Source organism: Mercenaria mercenaria, chromosome 17 (assembly GCF_021730395.1).
Source record: "Mercenaria mercenaria strain notata chromosome 17, MADL_Memer_1, whole genome shotgun sequence".
NCBI classification, from domain to species: Eukaryota; Metazoa; Mollusca; class Bivalvia; order Venerida; family Veneridae; genus Mercenaria; species Mercenaria mercenaria.
Genome location: NC_069377.1, coordinates 19,625,803 through 19,642,599, shown reverse-complemented (window position 1 = coordinate 19,642,599; position 16,797 = coordinate 19,625,803). Strand labels below are relative to the sequence as shown.

At 37.3% G+C, this 16,797-nt stretch overlaps 1 protein-coding gene across 5 annotated transcripts in view; it reads left to right on the top strand.

Moving 5' to 3' along the window:
- Window positions 1-16,797, top strand: part of LOC123536261 (zinc finger protein 76-like) — a 171,850-nt gene that overhangs the window by 102,767 nt on the left and 52,286 nt on the right. For all 5 annotated transcript variants that reach the window (XM_045319261.2, XM_045319263.2, XM_045319260.2 and 2 more), the window contains 2 exons: window positions 8,492-8,693; window positions 13,557-13,736. In XM_045319261.2, the coding sequence (XP_045175196.1) occupies window positions 8,492-8,693; window positions 13,557-13,736 (382 nt within the window). The remainder of the gene's footprint in view (window positions 1-8,491; window positions 8,694-13,556; window positions 13,737-16,797) is intronic.

The following is a 16,797-nucleotide window of genomic DNA, read 5'->3' as shown; positions in this document are numbered from 1 at the left end:
TAATTCCCAACTGAAATGAATTTTGATTATTCAAAGAAGTTTTATTAGGTAAAAAATCACATAAATATTTTTTTGGAAAAACCAACCCATTACTTTTTTTAGAACAGGAGTTTTTATTTCCCCTTATTCAGTTACGCCATTTCTTCCAATGTTTACCAAATTAATTTGCTGCTAAAAATCGTACTTATTTCATTAAAATTTGGATGAAAACACACACTCATTTTTTTGAAAACATCAATCTACATTATTTTGGTAAGGGTAAATACGTTGATGCCATTTCTGTTTTCTATTTTTCAGGGTCAAAATCATCAGTTTTTTTATACAAAGTGGGTGGGGTAAGGAATTTACATAATTTATGAGTTGTGTTCAGCCCAATTTTAGAGCTTCGTTTTTTTTTCAGTCCCGAGTAGAATAATGTTAATGCATGTTAAACCACCATTTAAAGACCTAAATTGAGAGGGTGTTTCTACAGATTTAATCTGTTAAGAAAATTTAAAGTTAGAACAAGAGGAGCTTATTAGACAGCATGCTCGACTTCTCTGATTTAAAGCTTTGCCATAAAAGGGGCAATTAAAGCTTTGTGAGTAAAAGTGGCATAATAGTCAATAGCTTTGAATGTAACAGAGATATTAGACATTATATAAAACAAGAAACGCGGCAATGCCACGAAACCAGGTTTTCAACACTTTTCATAAGAGTAAACAAGAGTGCCAGAATGTCACAATATACGCCCGTCACAGCAAATTTCTTTACTCTAGCACCTGTATTTGCAGATGTAATTTTAATTTTGTGGTTGTTTAGTAATCATTGTAATTCTTTTGTTTTTCTAAGTCCACAAAAAAACTCCTTACCAGGTAGAGATACCTTAAAATACACCTAAAATTAGAAAGTAACAACTATGTTGTAACACAGAAAAGTGGTCTTGGTTTTCCCTACGGTCAATTATAAAAAAAGTTACAATATAAGTTATTTATAGTAACAACTAAGGGAAGTTAATCTTAAAAAAAAAAAAATACAAAATTTTTTTTTTTAGTTCACACAGAAATCCTTACCAGGTAGAGATTGGTCAAAATACACCTAAAAATTGGATGTAACATGCATGTTGTACTACAGAAAAGTGGTCTCAAATTTTTTCCCTACTCTAGTAATGAAAAAGTTACAATATAAACTATTTTTATTAACAACAAAGGGAAGTAATTCTAAAGAAGGGAACTGCGCAAGACACTTCGTCTCATGATGGTGTATAATTGTGCCAAGTTACATCAAAATCCCTCTATGCATGAAGAAGATATGCTCCGGACAAAGTTTTCATTCTTGTATCCTTTGACCTCTAAGTGTGACCTTGACCTTAGACCTAGGGACCTGGTTCTTGCACATGACACTCCGTCTCATGATGGTGAACAATTGTGCCAACTTTCATCAAAATCCCTCCATGCATGTAGAAGATATGCAAACCCTAACCCTAACCCTATTTTTAGTAACAATGACCTTGACCTTGATCCCAGAAACCCCAAAATCAATCCCAAGCTACAACTTTATATAAGTTTTCTATACACCAAGTTTCATCATGATAGCTCATTCCTAAGTTAAGTTATTGACCGGAAAGCCTTTTTCTATTTTAAGTAACAGTGACCTTGACCTTGACCTTGACCCCAGAAACCCCAAAATCAATCCCAGCCTTTGTCTTGATATAAGCTACATACATACGAAGTTTTATTCAAATATCTTTACCGAAACAAAAGTTATTGACCGGAAAGCCTTTTTCTATTTTAAGTAACAGTGACCTTGACCTTGACCCCAGAAACCCCAAAATCAATCCCAGCCTTTGTCTTGATATAAGCTACATACATACCAAGTTTTATTCAAATATCTTTACCGAAACAAAAGTTATTGACCGGAAACACCAGTTTGAAGCCGTCGCCACCGCCGCCGCCCTCGCCCGACCGACATCTACCCCAATCTAATAACTCAGGTTTTCGTTGAAAACCTGGTTAACAAAAAGATGTAAGTTAAGAAGTGGCATAACTCTGTCAAAATTCAAATCAAGAGGTATGAGGATTGTTTCTTCTGTTATAGACTTATATACGTTATTGTGTGGCCAAAAATGTTGGATTTTGTCTCTAAGTTATGTGTCTGCGCGCTTAATTTATGTCGATAAAAAACCTCCAGTTTTGAGACCCCAACTCCAGCTGAAAAATGGCAAACCTCCAGTTTTGGGATTCTGAACTTATAACATGTATGTGCATACACCAATGCATCATTACCTCCCCTGATTTTAGTAAAAATGGATTTATCTTGATAAATATTTATAGTACTCATTTGAAATTTCATTATTGTCTTTAGTTGGACTGAGGCAATCAGGGTAGATAGCTATGGACTGATTTATGTCAAATTACCCCCCTTTGTTTCAAATTAAAATGGGTGTATCTCAGTAACCAATGAAGATACTGATTTGAAATGTCATTTGTGCCATCAGATGGACTATCAGGGTAGATAACTTTTGACTGAATTTATGACAAATTACCTCCCTTTATCTTATGTAAATGAATATATATCAGCAGCATCTAATGAGATTGGTTTTAAATGTTATTTAAGTCTTCCAGGGTAAAGGAATAGTCATGTTAGTACAAAAATGCAGCATTTGAGCCTTGGACCCTCAAACTTGGTATGGAAATTGGCCCTAACTAGGTCAAAAGGGACTGTTACAAGAAAATGTTTATCCTGATGATATTTAGTGTGTATGCCTATTTGCTCTATGTCAAAACTTGATCATATCATTTTGAGCAATGGTACTCGGGTGAGCGATACAGGGCCATCATGGCCCTCTTGTTTAAGACACAGCCTTGAAATTTAGATGAAATGTAGTTTTGCTCACTGATCTTAAAACTGACTTTCAGTGATCATGAATGTGACCAACTGACCTACTTTCTAATATTTTAGCATCAGTTTGCCATTTTAAACATGTGGCTCATATTACTCAGGGGAGTGATCCAGGGTCATCATGACCCTCCTGTTTACAGGAACAGTATGTTAGAACTGTATGTACTTTACTCCTCAAACAGTTTCAATCTAATTGAAACAACTAGGAATAAGTCATCAAAATGTGGTAGACATTAGCATATTGTCACTACTTCCATTTTTAGCTCACCTGAGCCAAAGGCTCGATGTCCGTCGTGTGTCGTCTGTCCATCAACAATTTCTAAAAAAATCTTCTTGAAAACCACTGGGCAGAGTTACACCAAACTTCACAGGAATGATCCTTCGGTGGTCCCCTTTCAAAATTATTCAAAGAATTTAATTCCATGCAGAACTCTGGTTGCCATGGCAACCGAAAGGAAAAACTTAAAAACTCTTCTTGTCCCAAACCACAAGGCCTAGAGCCTTGATATTTGGCATCATCTAAAGGTCCTCTATGAAAATTGTTCAAATTATGCCCCTGGGGTGAAAAGAGGCCCTGTCCGGGGGGTCCCAAGTTTAAAAATCTTCTTATCTAAAGCCACAAGACCTAGGCCTTTGATATTTGGTATGTTGCATTGCCTTGTGGTCCTCTACCAAAACTGTTCAAATTATTACCCTGGGGTGAAAAGAGGCCCTGCCCCGGGGGGTCTCAGGATTTTATTTTGTAATTAAAAAATCTTCTTGTCCTAAAATTCAATTCCTAGGCCTTTGATATTTGGTGTGTAGCATTGCCTAGTGGATCTCTTACAAGATTGTTCAAATTATACCCCTTGGATGAAAAGAGGCCCCGCCCTGGGGTCACTTGTTATATGAGTTATTTAGGAAAAAGTACTTAAAAATTATTAGATCATAGTTCCTAGACTGTTTAATTATAATTACCTGATGACCCCAAGTGATAAGGGGTCACCTGACTGTGACCTTGACCTACTGACCTACTTTCTCATTTTTAGCACACCATCATGGTGAGCTATTCAAATCACTCTGCGTCCATGGTCCGTCCGTCCGTTAACAATTTCTCGTTACCGCATCTCTTTAGAAACTACTGGGGGGATTTTGACCAAACTTTGTCAGAATGATGTATTGGTACCCTAGTTGTGTCCCTCTGGAAATCAGACTGGTTCAACAAGTTTTGAGTGAGTTATGGCCCTTTGTTTATTTCTATAATTTACATAGATTTATATGGGGAAAATCTTCTTGTCCAAAACAACAGAGCCTAGGGCTTTGATATTTGGTATGAAGCATCATCTAGTGGTCCTCTACCAAGATGGTTCAAATTATTTCCCTGGGGTCAAATATGGCCCCGCCCCGTGGGTCACATGGTTTGTAAAGACTTATATAGGGAAAAACTTTGAAAAACCTCTTGTCCAAAACCACAGGGCCTAGGGCTTTGATATTTTGTATGTTACATCATCTAGTGGTCTTCTACTAAGATTGTTCAAATTATCCCCCTATGATCAAATATGGCCCCGCCCTGGGGGTCATATGGTTTACATAGACTTATATAGGGAAAAACTTTTAAAATCTTCTTGCCCAAACCACAAAGCCTAGGGCTTAGATATTTGTAATGTAGCATCATCTAGTGCTTCTTTACCAAGTTTGTTCAAATTATCCCCCTAGGGTCAAATATGGCCCCGCTCTGGGGGTCACATGGTTCATATAGACTTATATAGGGAAAAGCTTTTAAAATCTTCTTGTCAATAACCTACAACATTCAAATTTGGACCACATGTATAGTTTTGAGTGGCAAGATGAACCTTGACATGAGTTGACCTTGATTTTGACCTAGTGACCTGCTTTCACATTTCTGTAGCTACAGCCTTCAAATTTGGACCGCATGCATAGTTTTGTGCACCGGAAAAAAATTTTTAAGGTACAGGCTTCAAATTTAGACCACATGCATAGTTTCGTGTTCCGAAATGAAATTTGACCATGATTTTGACCTAGTGACCTACTTTCACATTTCTCAAGCTACAGCCTTCAAATTTGGACCACGTGCATAGTTTTGTGTACCGAAAAAAACTTTGACCTTGACATTGACCTAGTGACCTACTTTCACATTTTTGAAGGTACAGGCTTCAAATTTAGACCACATGCATAGTTTCGTGATCGAAATGAAATTTGACCTTGATTTTGACCTAGTGACCTACTTTCACATTTCTCAAGCTACAGCTTTCAAATTTGGACCACATGCATAGTTTTTTTGCACTGGAAAAAATTTGATCTTGACATTGACCTAGTGACCTACTTTCACATTTTTGAAGGTACAAGCTTCAAATTTGGACCACATGCATAGTTTTGTGTTTCGAAATGAAATATAACCTGGATTTTGACCTGGTGACCTACTTTTAACATTTCTCAAGCTACAGCCTTCAAATTTGGACCACATGCATAGTTTTGTGTACCGAAATGAACTTTGATCTTGAGAATGACCTAGTGACCTTCTTTCACATTTCTCAAGCTACAGGCTTCAAATTTGGACCACATGCATATTTTTGTGTTCTGAATTGAAATTTGACATTGATTTTTACCTAGTACCTACTTTCACATTTCTCAAGCTGCAGCCTCCAGATTTGAAGCACATGCATAGTTTTGTATACTGAAATGAACTTTGACCTTGAAATTGATCTTGTGACCTACTTTCACATTTCTCAAGCCACAGCTTTCAAATTTGGACCACGTGCATGGACCACATGCACAGTGTTGTGTACCGAAATGAAATTTGACCTTGATTTTGACCTTGAGCAAGTCTTGAAATTGGAACATTCAAAAATGGCTCAATGGTGGGCGCCAAGATCACTCTGTGATCTCTTGTTAGCTCCCTCGTCAACAGTTTGACTGTTAACACTCCAGAGGTCACATTTTGGCCTAATCTTAATGAAATTTGGTCAGAATGTTACCCTCAATAAAATCTTGGACAAGTTCGATATTGGGTCATCTAGAGTCAAAAACTAGGTCACAAGGTCAAATCAAAGGAAAGGCTTGTTAACACTCTAGAGGTCACAATTTGGCCCAATCTTAATGAAACTTGGTCAGAATGTTACCCTCATTAAAATCTTGGACAAGTTCGATATTGGGTCATCTGGGGTTAAAAACTAGGTCACAAGGTCAAATCAAAGGAAAAGCTTGTTAACACTCCAGAGGGCACAATTTTGACCCAATCTTAATGAAACTTGGTCAGAATGTTACCCTCATTAAAATCTTGTACAAGCTTGATATTGGGTCATCTGGGATTTAAAACTAGGTCACCAGGTCAAATCAAAGGAAAAGCCTGTTAACACTCTAGAGGTCACAATTTTGGCCCAATCTTTATGAAACTTGGTCAGAATGTTACCCTCAATAAAATCTTGGATGAGTTCGATATTGGGTCATCTGGGATCAAAAACTAGGTCACCAGGTCAAATCAAAGGAAAAGCTTGTTAACACTGTAGAGGCCACATTTATGACTATATCTTCATGAAACTTGGTCAGAATGTTAATCATGATTATCTCAAAGTCCAGATTGAATATTGGTCATGTAGGGTCAAAAACTAGGTCACCAGGTCAAACCTAAGGAAAAGCTAGTTAACACTCTAGAGGCCACATTTATGACCATATCTTAATGAAACTTGGTCAGAATGTTAATCTTGATGATCTTTAGGTCAAGTTCAAATCTGGGTCATGTGGGGGCAAAAACTGGTTCACCGGGTCAAATCAAAGGAAAAGCTTGTTAACACTCTAGAGGCCACATTTATGATGTATCTTCATGAAACTATCTTGATGATCTTTAGGTCAATAGGTCAGGTGAGCGATACAGGGCCTTCATGGCCCTCTTGTTTAAGATACAACCTTGAAATTTGGATGACATGTACAGTTAAGCACATTTTGTCATTTGAATCATGTGGCTCATATTACTCAGGTGAGCGATTGAGGGTCATCATGACCCTCTTGTTGATTATTATACAAAGTTTTTTTTGGTGGGGGTGGGGGGAATATATTACTTGGCATAAATGTTCCCATTGATGATACGACTTGTCATGCGTAACACCCAGAACCCTTGCTTAAAGGTCAAGGTCACACTGAGATCAAAGTTCAATATGATTTTTTTCCTGTCCAGTCTATAACTTTGTCATGCGAAACAGGATTTGAATATCAGTTGGCACAAATATTCCCCTGGATGAGACAACATGTCGTGCAAAAAACCTGGGCCCTAGGTCTTAGGTCAAGGTCATACTTAGAGGTCAAAGGTCAAATTCAAGAATGACTTTGTCCAGAGCATTTCTTCTTTATGCATTGAGGGATTTTGATGTAACTTGGCACAAATGTTCACCACTGTGAGTTTGATTGTCGTGCGCAAGAACCAGGTCCCTAGGTCTAAGATCAAGGTCATACATAGAGGTCAAAGGTCAAATTCAAGAATGACTTTGTCCATAGCATTTCTTCTTCATGCATGGAGGGATTTTGATGTAACTTGGCACGAATGTTCACCACTATGAGGCACCACCCTTGTTTTTAGAATTGCGTCCCTTTGTTTTTACTATAAATAGATTATATTGTAACTTTTTTATTACTGAGCCCACCCGCTTAGCTCAGTAGGGAGAGCGACGGCCTACGGATCGTGGGGTCGCGAGTTCGATACTTGGGTGGGGCGTATGTTCTCCGTGACGATTTGATCAAAGACATTGTTTCTGAAATCATTCGTCCACCACCTCTGATAATTCATGTGGGGAAGTTGGCAGTTACTTGCGGAGAACAGGTTTGTACTGGTACAGAATCCAGGAACACTGGTTAGGTTAACTGCCCGCCGTTACATGACTGAAATACTGTTGAAAAACGGCGTTAAACCCAAAACAAACAAATTTTTATTACTGGCCGTAGGGAAAAATAGAGACTACTTTTCAGTGGTACAACATGCATGTTACATCCAATTTTTAAGTGTATTTTGATCTATCTCTACCTGGTAAAGAGTTCCTTGTCGACCTACATTATATAGATTTTTTTTTTTTTTTTTTAGGATTAATTTCCCTTTGTTGTTAATATAAATAACTTATATGATATCTTTTTTATACTCAGCCAAAAAAATTCCATATGAAAACAACTGTAGGATGCAAGTGTTTTGTTATAACATATTGTATATATAGTACAATATTGTTTATACATCATTGACAGATATCAGTTCATTATGTTTTACTGCAGTAGAGAAAATTAGGTGCCTTCCAGTAGGGGACTTTGTATTGCATGGCAATACTTCATTCACTTGTTTTTTTCTGGTGTGAAGACCCTTTTGTTTTGAAAATTACAATTACATCAGAACATTGTGTACTCAGCTCCTGCTACAGTTCCCATCCAACTGATGCAGATTTGGTATGCACCATCAACATGAAGTAGACATGCATGTTTTATCAGGACATTCATGTCCACTCAGTTGTGGACTTTAATTTATTCTGTCAAGCATTTTCAGGGGGCATGTGTTATACAATGTTGACATCATTCTTGTTCATAATAGGTAATGAAATATGGGTGTAAAAAAAATATAATAATAAAAATATAATTTCAGGTACATGAGCGTTCACATACTGGAGATCGGCCATTCAAGTGCGAGTATGAGAATTGTGGTAAGGCATTTGCTACAGGTTACGGTCTTAAGTCACACACAAGAGTTCATACAGGTGAAAAACCCTACAAATGTCATGAAGAAGGCTGTGACAAAGCATTTAAAACATCGGGAGATCTACAGAAACATATCAGAACACATACAGGTATATACCAGGAAGGGAGGGGAGAGGAGAGGGAAGACAGGTATATACCAGGAAGGGAGGGGAGGGGAGAGGAGAGGGAAGACAGGTATATACCAGGAAGGGAGGGGAGAGGAGAGGGAAGACAGGTATATACCAGGAAGGGAGGGGAGAGGAGAGGAGAGGGAAGACAGGTATATACCAGGATGGGAGGGGAGAGGAGAAGGAAGACAGGTATATACCAGGAAGGGAGGGGAGGGGAGAGGAGAGGGAAGACAGGTATATACCAGGAAGGGAGGGGAGGGGAGGGGAGAGGAGAGGTAAGACAGGTATATACCAGGAAGGGAGGGGAGAGGAGAGGGAAGTAATACAGGAATACACCAGGAAGGGAGGGGAGAGGAGAGGGAAGTGATACAGGTATATACCAGGAAGGGAGGGGAGAGGAGAGGGAAGTGATACAGGTATATACCAGGAAGGGAGGGGAGAGGAGAGGGAAGTGATAATGTGGGATCAGTGAACTGCTACAGTTGTCTTCACAGTTGACATGTTTAAGGTTTCGATGGAGGCCTTGAGAAACAAAAATCAAACAACACCAAATCATAGAAAGAAAGAGTTGTTTGACATGAAAATTGAACAGCATGTAAAACATGTATATTACTTTACGAAACAAGTGTCAGTATACTGATATAAACATTGAATTCCGGAAAAGGGCTGCCTAAAGGGGCTCCACTTCCGGACAGTTAAACGCCTTTAAAAACTCACCATTTTCAAAGACCTGTTACACATGTTTGTTTTGATGCATTTGCAATAGCGCGCGAGTGGTGAAATTTCACGTAACAAGGTGGAACATAGTTTTCAGCAATTGTTTATCTTTTTTTCTTTACAAATGGCATTCATTTTCAAAGGGAGACAACTTTTTCTCAAAGATTACTTAAAATAATCGGAAAAAGTTGTTTCCCTTTAAAAATGAATGCCATTTGTACTTAAAATAATCGGGAACAGTTGTCTCCCTTTGAAAATGAATGCCATTTGTACTTAAAATAATCGGGAACAGTTGTCTCCCTTTGAAAATGAATGCCATTTGTAAAGAAATAAAGATAATCAATTGCTGAAAACTGTGTTCCACCTTGTTATGCAAAATTTCACCACTCGCATGCTATTGCAAATGCATCAAAACGAACATGTGTAACAGGTCTTTGAAAATGGTGAGTTTTTAAAGGCGTTTAACTGTCCGGAAGTGGAGCCCCTTTAGGCAGCCCTTTTCCGGAATTCAATGTTTATATCAGTATACTGACACTTGTTTCGTAAAGTAATATACATGTTTTACATGCTGTTCAATTTTCATGTCAAACAACTCTTTCTTTCTATGATTTGGTGTTGTTTGATTTTTGTTTCTCAAGGCCTCCATCGAAACCTTAACAAAGTCTTGTCTTGTTTCCTTTATACTGACTTTTGAAACATTATTTTTATCTTGACTATTCGAAGCATATGGAGAGCTATACTACTCACCCCGGCGTCGGCGTTGGTAAAAGTTTTTATGAAATGGTAATATCTTGTATACCATCAAAGATATTTACTTCAAACTTAGAAAACTTGTTTATTATAACAGTCTCTACCAATAGGCAAGAGTACATAACTCTGTCAAGTATTTTGGACTTGAAAATTGGTTCAGATTTTGTACAAGTCCATGTTTTGTAAAAACTATTTGACAATGTCATGTAGCTTTGAAACTTGTAACACTTGTTTATTATTTTAGTATCTACCTGTAGGCCAGCATGTCAAGGTCACAGCGACCTGGAACAGTTAAATCATTTTCAGACTATAACTTAAGAATGCTTGGACCTAGGATCACAAAACTCGATAGGGATGTTGGTCATGACCAGCAGATGACCCCTTTTGATTTTGAGGCCAGTAGGTCAGAGGTCATGGTCACAGTGACCCAGAACAGTTAAACCGTTTCCGGACAATAACTTGAGAACGCGTGGGCCTAGGATCACAAAACTTTATAGAGAGGTTGATCATGACCAGCAGATGATTGCTATTGATTTTGAGGTCAGTAAGTCAAAGGTCAAGGTCCAGTGCATAGTGACCAAATAATTTCTGTTCCTTGTGGAGTTACAGAATGCTTCAAGCGGGGGCATTTCGTGTTCTACATGCTCTTGTTATATTAGTCTCTACCTATAGGCAGGAGTACATAACTCAAGTATTTTGCCTGAATTTATACACGCTTGTGAAAGACCGGTTGTATAATGGGGACGAGTGGGCGGCATCCACAGACATTATCCAGAGCATATCTTCTTCATGCTCAGAGGGAGTTTGATGTAACTTGGTACAAACGTTCACCATCATGAAACAGATTGCATGCACAAGAACCAGGTCCCTAGGTCTAAGGTCAAGGTCACACTTAGAGGACAAATGTTGATACTTTGTCCGAAGAATTGTTTCTTCATGCATGGAGGGATTTCAATGTAACTTGGCACAAATTTTTACCACCATGAGATGGAGTGTCTTTTGCAAGAACAAGGTCCCTAGGTCTAAGGTTAAGGTCATACTTAGATGCCAAAGGTCAGATACAAAGAGAATTTCTTCTTCATGCATAGAGGGATTTTGATGTAACTTGGCACAAATGTTCATCACCATGAGACGGAGTGTCATGCACAAGAACCAGGTCCCTAGTTTTGGAATTACTTCCCTTTGTTGTTACTATAAATAGCTTATATTGTAACTTTTTAGCTCACCTGAGCCAAAGGCTTTTGTGACCGCTCAATGTCCGTCGTGTGTCCGTCAACATTTTCTAAAAAATTCTTCTTCTTGAAAACCACTGGGCAGAATTGCACCAAACTTCACAGGAATGATCCTTGGGTGACCGCCTTTTAAAATTTTTCAAAGAATTGAATTCCATGCAGAACTCTGGTTGCCATGGCAATCGAAAGGAAAAACTTTAAAAATCTTCTTGACCAAGACCACAGGGCCTAGGGCTTTGATATCTGGTATGTAGCATCATCTAGTGGTCCTCTACCAAGATTATTCAAATTATCCCCCTAGGATCAAATATGGCCCCGCCCCGGCGGTCACATGGTTTAAATAGACTTATAAACTTTGAAAATCTTCTTTTACAAAACCACAAGGCCTAGGGCATTGATATTTTGTTTGTAGCATCATCTAGTGGTCCTCTACCAAGATTGTTCAAATGATCCCCCTAGGGTCAAATATGGCCCCGCCCAGGGGGTCCCAAGTTTTACATAGACTTATATAGGGAAAAAAGCTTAAAAATCTTCTTGTCTGAAACCACAAGACATAGACCTTTGATATTTGGTTTGTAGCATTGTCTTATGGTCCTCAACAAATATTGTTCAAATTGTACCCCTGGGGAGAAAAGAGGTCCTGCCCTGAGGTCACTTAGTTATTATATAGGAAAAAATACTTAAAAAATTATCTGATCCTATTTCCTAGACTGTTTAATTATAATTACCTGATGACCACAAGTAATATGATTTCACTTGACTGTGACCTTGACCTGCTGACCTACTTTCTTGTTTTTAGCTCGACTATTGGAAGAATAGGGGTGCTATCCTACTCACCCCGGCGTCGGCGTGAGCGTCACACAAATGTTTAGTTTGCGTACCACCCCAAATATTTTCAAAGTCCATTGAGATATTGCTTTCATATTTTGCATACTTGTTTACCATCATGACCCCAGTCTGTAAAAAGGAGGAGGCAACTCTATCAAGCATTTTGACTGAATTATGGCCCCTTTTCGACTTAGAATATGCTTATTGTAATGTTAAAGTTTTACTCATTGCTTATATTATACTATCAAGCTCTGAGAATAGTCGAGCGCACTGTCCACTGACAGCTCTTGTTTAAGATACAGCCGTGAAATTTGGATGACATACACAGTTTGCACACCGATTGTAAAACTGAATTTCATTGACCATGAATGTGACCTACTGACTTTCTTAATATTTTAGCATCAGTTTGACATTTGAAACAGTAGCTCATATTACTCAGGTGAGCGATCCAGGGTCATCATGACCCTCTTGTTTATTATTACTGGCCTTAGGGAAAAACCGAGACCACGTTTCTGTGGTAAACATACATGTTACATCCAATTTTTAGGTGTATTTTGATCGTTACCTGGTAAGGATTTTTGTGTGGGCTTAGAGTCTTTTTTAGCTCACCGCTAAAATCTAAGATTGCCGTTACGTTCTGTAAAAGATTGACTTTTAAACAATACTAATTTCATATAAATTATTAGTATTTTGATGAAAGAAATATAAAAAAATGTTATAGATATTATAATCGAATATTATCTTCAACCAAGATCAAACTGTGAATAACAAAATAGACACGAGATGTCACGCTAATTGCCGATAATTTCTGGCCATTTATCAGCATTTAATAAACAGCAGACTTTGTTCTAAAATATGTTGTTTTTTTTTTCTCTTTTTATTCTGTTTTCCAGTTTGCTTTGATTGCAGACCTCTTTAATTGTTTGTTTGTTACGATTCAGTTGGTCATCGTCTTTTAAAATTAAATTGTTCTTAATTACCGTTACTGCATACACGCATCGGGTAAATACACAGCACCTGTGTGTAGTCGGCGAGTGTCATATCTGCGTATCGATTGACAGTTATTTGGGATGTCTGTTATTTAAACAGATGATAGGCGGGCAGTTTGGTTAGAAATAATTAACAGCAGAAGGGTCAAAGGGGCGGTGCTGAAAGGGCAAAGGGGGGCTGAAGAAAAGCAAAAGGGCAGAAGGGCATCGCTAGAAAAGGGCTGGGTGCGGCGCCCTGCTATTCCGCTCTAGAAAAATCCCCACGCGCTGTCAAGAGACAGCTCTTGTTACTTCCATAATTGATAAAAGGAAATTATGCATTTCAGGAGAGCGACCATTTAAGTGCCCTTTTGAAGGCTGTACGAGATCATTTACCACTTCAAATATCCGGAAAGTTCACATTAGAACACATACCGGGGAACGACCTTATTTATGTCCACAGGAAGGGTGTGGAAGGGCTTTTGCTTCAGCAACCAATTATAAAAATCATGTCCGCATACATACTGGTATGTATACATGTTTATTTTGCTTTGTTTATAATAATGAAATTTTACTTGTTACTCGTAATTCTATAATGGATTAATTTTTTTTACAAAGAAGAAAGTCAAGCATTGTATATTCTGTGATAAGCAACGGTTTGTTTATGTACCTGTGAAAGAAAATTGTGATGTCAAATAGCTGCATGACATTTGGTTCATCACTACTGAGATTAATAGAGTTAAACATACTTTTATCATCATGATTTAATGAGCATGTTAGAATACAAATAAACAAGGTATAGTTGTGGTTTGTTGTTTGATTTACCACAGTTCATCTTTTAGATGCTTGGATATTGAACCACTCATGCCTATGCTCTCATGGTTCAATTCCTGGGCATCCTAACTGCAGTAAATCAGATGACAAACAATGCAAAGGCCTTGACTATATAGATAAAAGGTTGTTTTAACAAATTTGGATGGAATAATTTTGCTTCAAGATATTTAAGGGGACGCATACTTTGAAATTAGAAAAAAAGTGGGTGGGGTATTATAAAATTTATCTGCAAAAAAGTACACGGTTTTGGTAAATGAAATGAATACTGTTTCAACTGTTATAAGTACACAAAGGATTGCTCACTAAAATAAAAATGAGAAAAACTGAAACAAGAAAGTTATTGTTGAATTACATAAGACTTCTTGTGTACATTCAAAGTCAACAATTAAGACTTTTTGGTGCGAAAATAATAGTGCTTCACTTTGTCCAAACATTTATCAATGTCCTACAGATTCTAATTTAAAGAAAAATGTGAAATAAGTTCACTGTCTTGCTTTTCATTTGGCATATGTGAGCTAAAACACATTATTTAGTTTGTTTACAAAGTAGTGCATAAGAAAAGATACGGTGGTCAAGGAATGCCACATTACAAAACTAAAAGAGTATATTCCCCTTAATACATTAAACATTTATCATTACAGAAGTCTAGTGGCTTACAATAAAGGCCTAGAAATGTTGCCATTATTAATTTTTAACTTGGTATTCATGAACTGCAATGCACTTAAATATCAAAACACATTCAACAAACTTTTGAAAATCTACTGTCTTAAAAATCCCTAAAATAAGGTATGAAATTTGGTTGAGAGGTCCAATCAATGTGTATATGTGCAAAAGCAACATTCTAATCTTGTTCACAAAAGTTACTTAATATACAGCAGGAATGTCAATGAATGATCAAAACTGGACGAATATACAGTTATCCTCACTTTAATGTCATTTATAATTTGTCCTTGAATTCTCCACCATACTTTTCATAACTCTGTTTGCACGAGAATGCTGTCATTCACGTAAAAAAATGGGGTCAAATAAGTTGTAAATGCAATATCATGTAAACGTAGTTAATGGATTATGCAGTTCAAGATAAACTTTATCTCATAACGTAACGAACATGTATAATGTTGTAACAACAACTTTACCTACACTGATTTAAGTAGCAGTCGGTTTATAAGTGACTTTATTGATTCATTTTGTGTTTTGTTATTGTTGTCAAAAGTATAACGGAAGTGCCTCACAGCTGAAGCGGAAACCAGTTTGATGCGCAAAGTAGTCCACTGTAAGTAATATTTTTTGACAAATGTCCACAGAAATTAATAATTTTCTAATATTAAAGACGAATATCTGAATAGGATTCATTATTTGATAAGAAATTATAATCATCGACATGTTTTTTTAAAAATCGTACACGTGCTGACACCTAAGTTGTCTCCCGTTGTTTATTAGAGTTACCTTTCGTCCGGCACAGTAATTTATTTGCAGTGAATCGCCGAGAAGTCGTGGGAAAATTAAAAACCATGTAAACAAACTAAAATTAACCACCTTTTCAAGATGAATTTCAAGTGATCGACATTATGCATTTAACCCGCCTGACCTGTGTAGCATCTTAGATATCTGTTCTAAGGTATTCATTGTGTAGAATGTCATGTTATGTCCTTGCAATGCTAATTCCACTCTGATTTTTTTGTTTACATTTTTTGTCAATGAGAAATATGGCGTCCATCCCGAGATGAACTGACGTGGCGTTAAATTTTTACATGTTTAAGCAAACCTGGTGTGTTAGAAAGAAAATCTCATCCCTTCAACATTATTTGGGACACTGTTATTGTAAAAAACCTGTTTTTTCCTTATACAAAAGCTTAATATTTTGTGTTGAATGTACTTTCACAAACACCTCTGTTTTCCTATTACATTCATAGTACCACATCCTTATCCACAAAATGCTGAATATTACAGGTGTCCATCAGTATTATATCAGTTTAGGAATATGTTTTTTATTTTCCCACCATCGATTTCTTGAATATGCACCCCTTCCGCATTGCTGTATGAACTGTGAATGTAGCAATATGCGTCCCCTTAATTTCTGTCCTTTATCAGCTGTTTTTGAGCATTACCAAATGAAAAGGAAAGGAAAAAAATGGGAATATCATTATATAGAGAATATTAGGTTACTGTCTTATAAATTTAAATGAGTCGAAGAAAATATAAAAGTCAAGGCTCTAGCCGAGACCTTTATTTTTTCTTAGACAAACAATAAACTTAAATTTATAAGACAGTAACCTAATGTTCTTTTTATCCTACCTTCTGATCTAAAATCATTTTTGAGTCGGCTAAACGCTGAAAGCGTTTTGACGAGTCCTTGCTGTTCAGCGATTCTCTAAATGGACCAAATAACACAGTGAAGGGATGTAGTTCTATTAGATTTCTCAAACTTCAAACAGTTCACTGCATGAATGAAGTTAAGTTGTGTCAATTCCCTTTGCTATGACGAATATACGATGTAATCTGTCAATTTTATGACTTGTAATTGTGCAATACTCGAATGTAACTCATTAAGCATAAATGTGCATTTTTAGCCCACCATCATCAGATGGTGGGCTATTCAAATCACTCTGCGTCCGTGGTCTGTCGTCCTTCCGTCCGTCATTCCGTCCGTCCTTCCGTTAACAATTTCTCGTTATCGCATCTCCTCAGAAACTACCAGGGGGATTTTGACCAAACTTTGTCAGAATGATGTATTGGTACCCTAGTTGTGTCCCC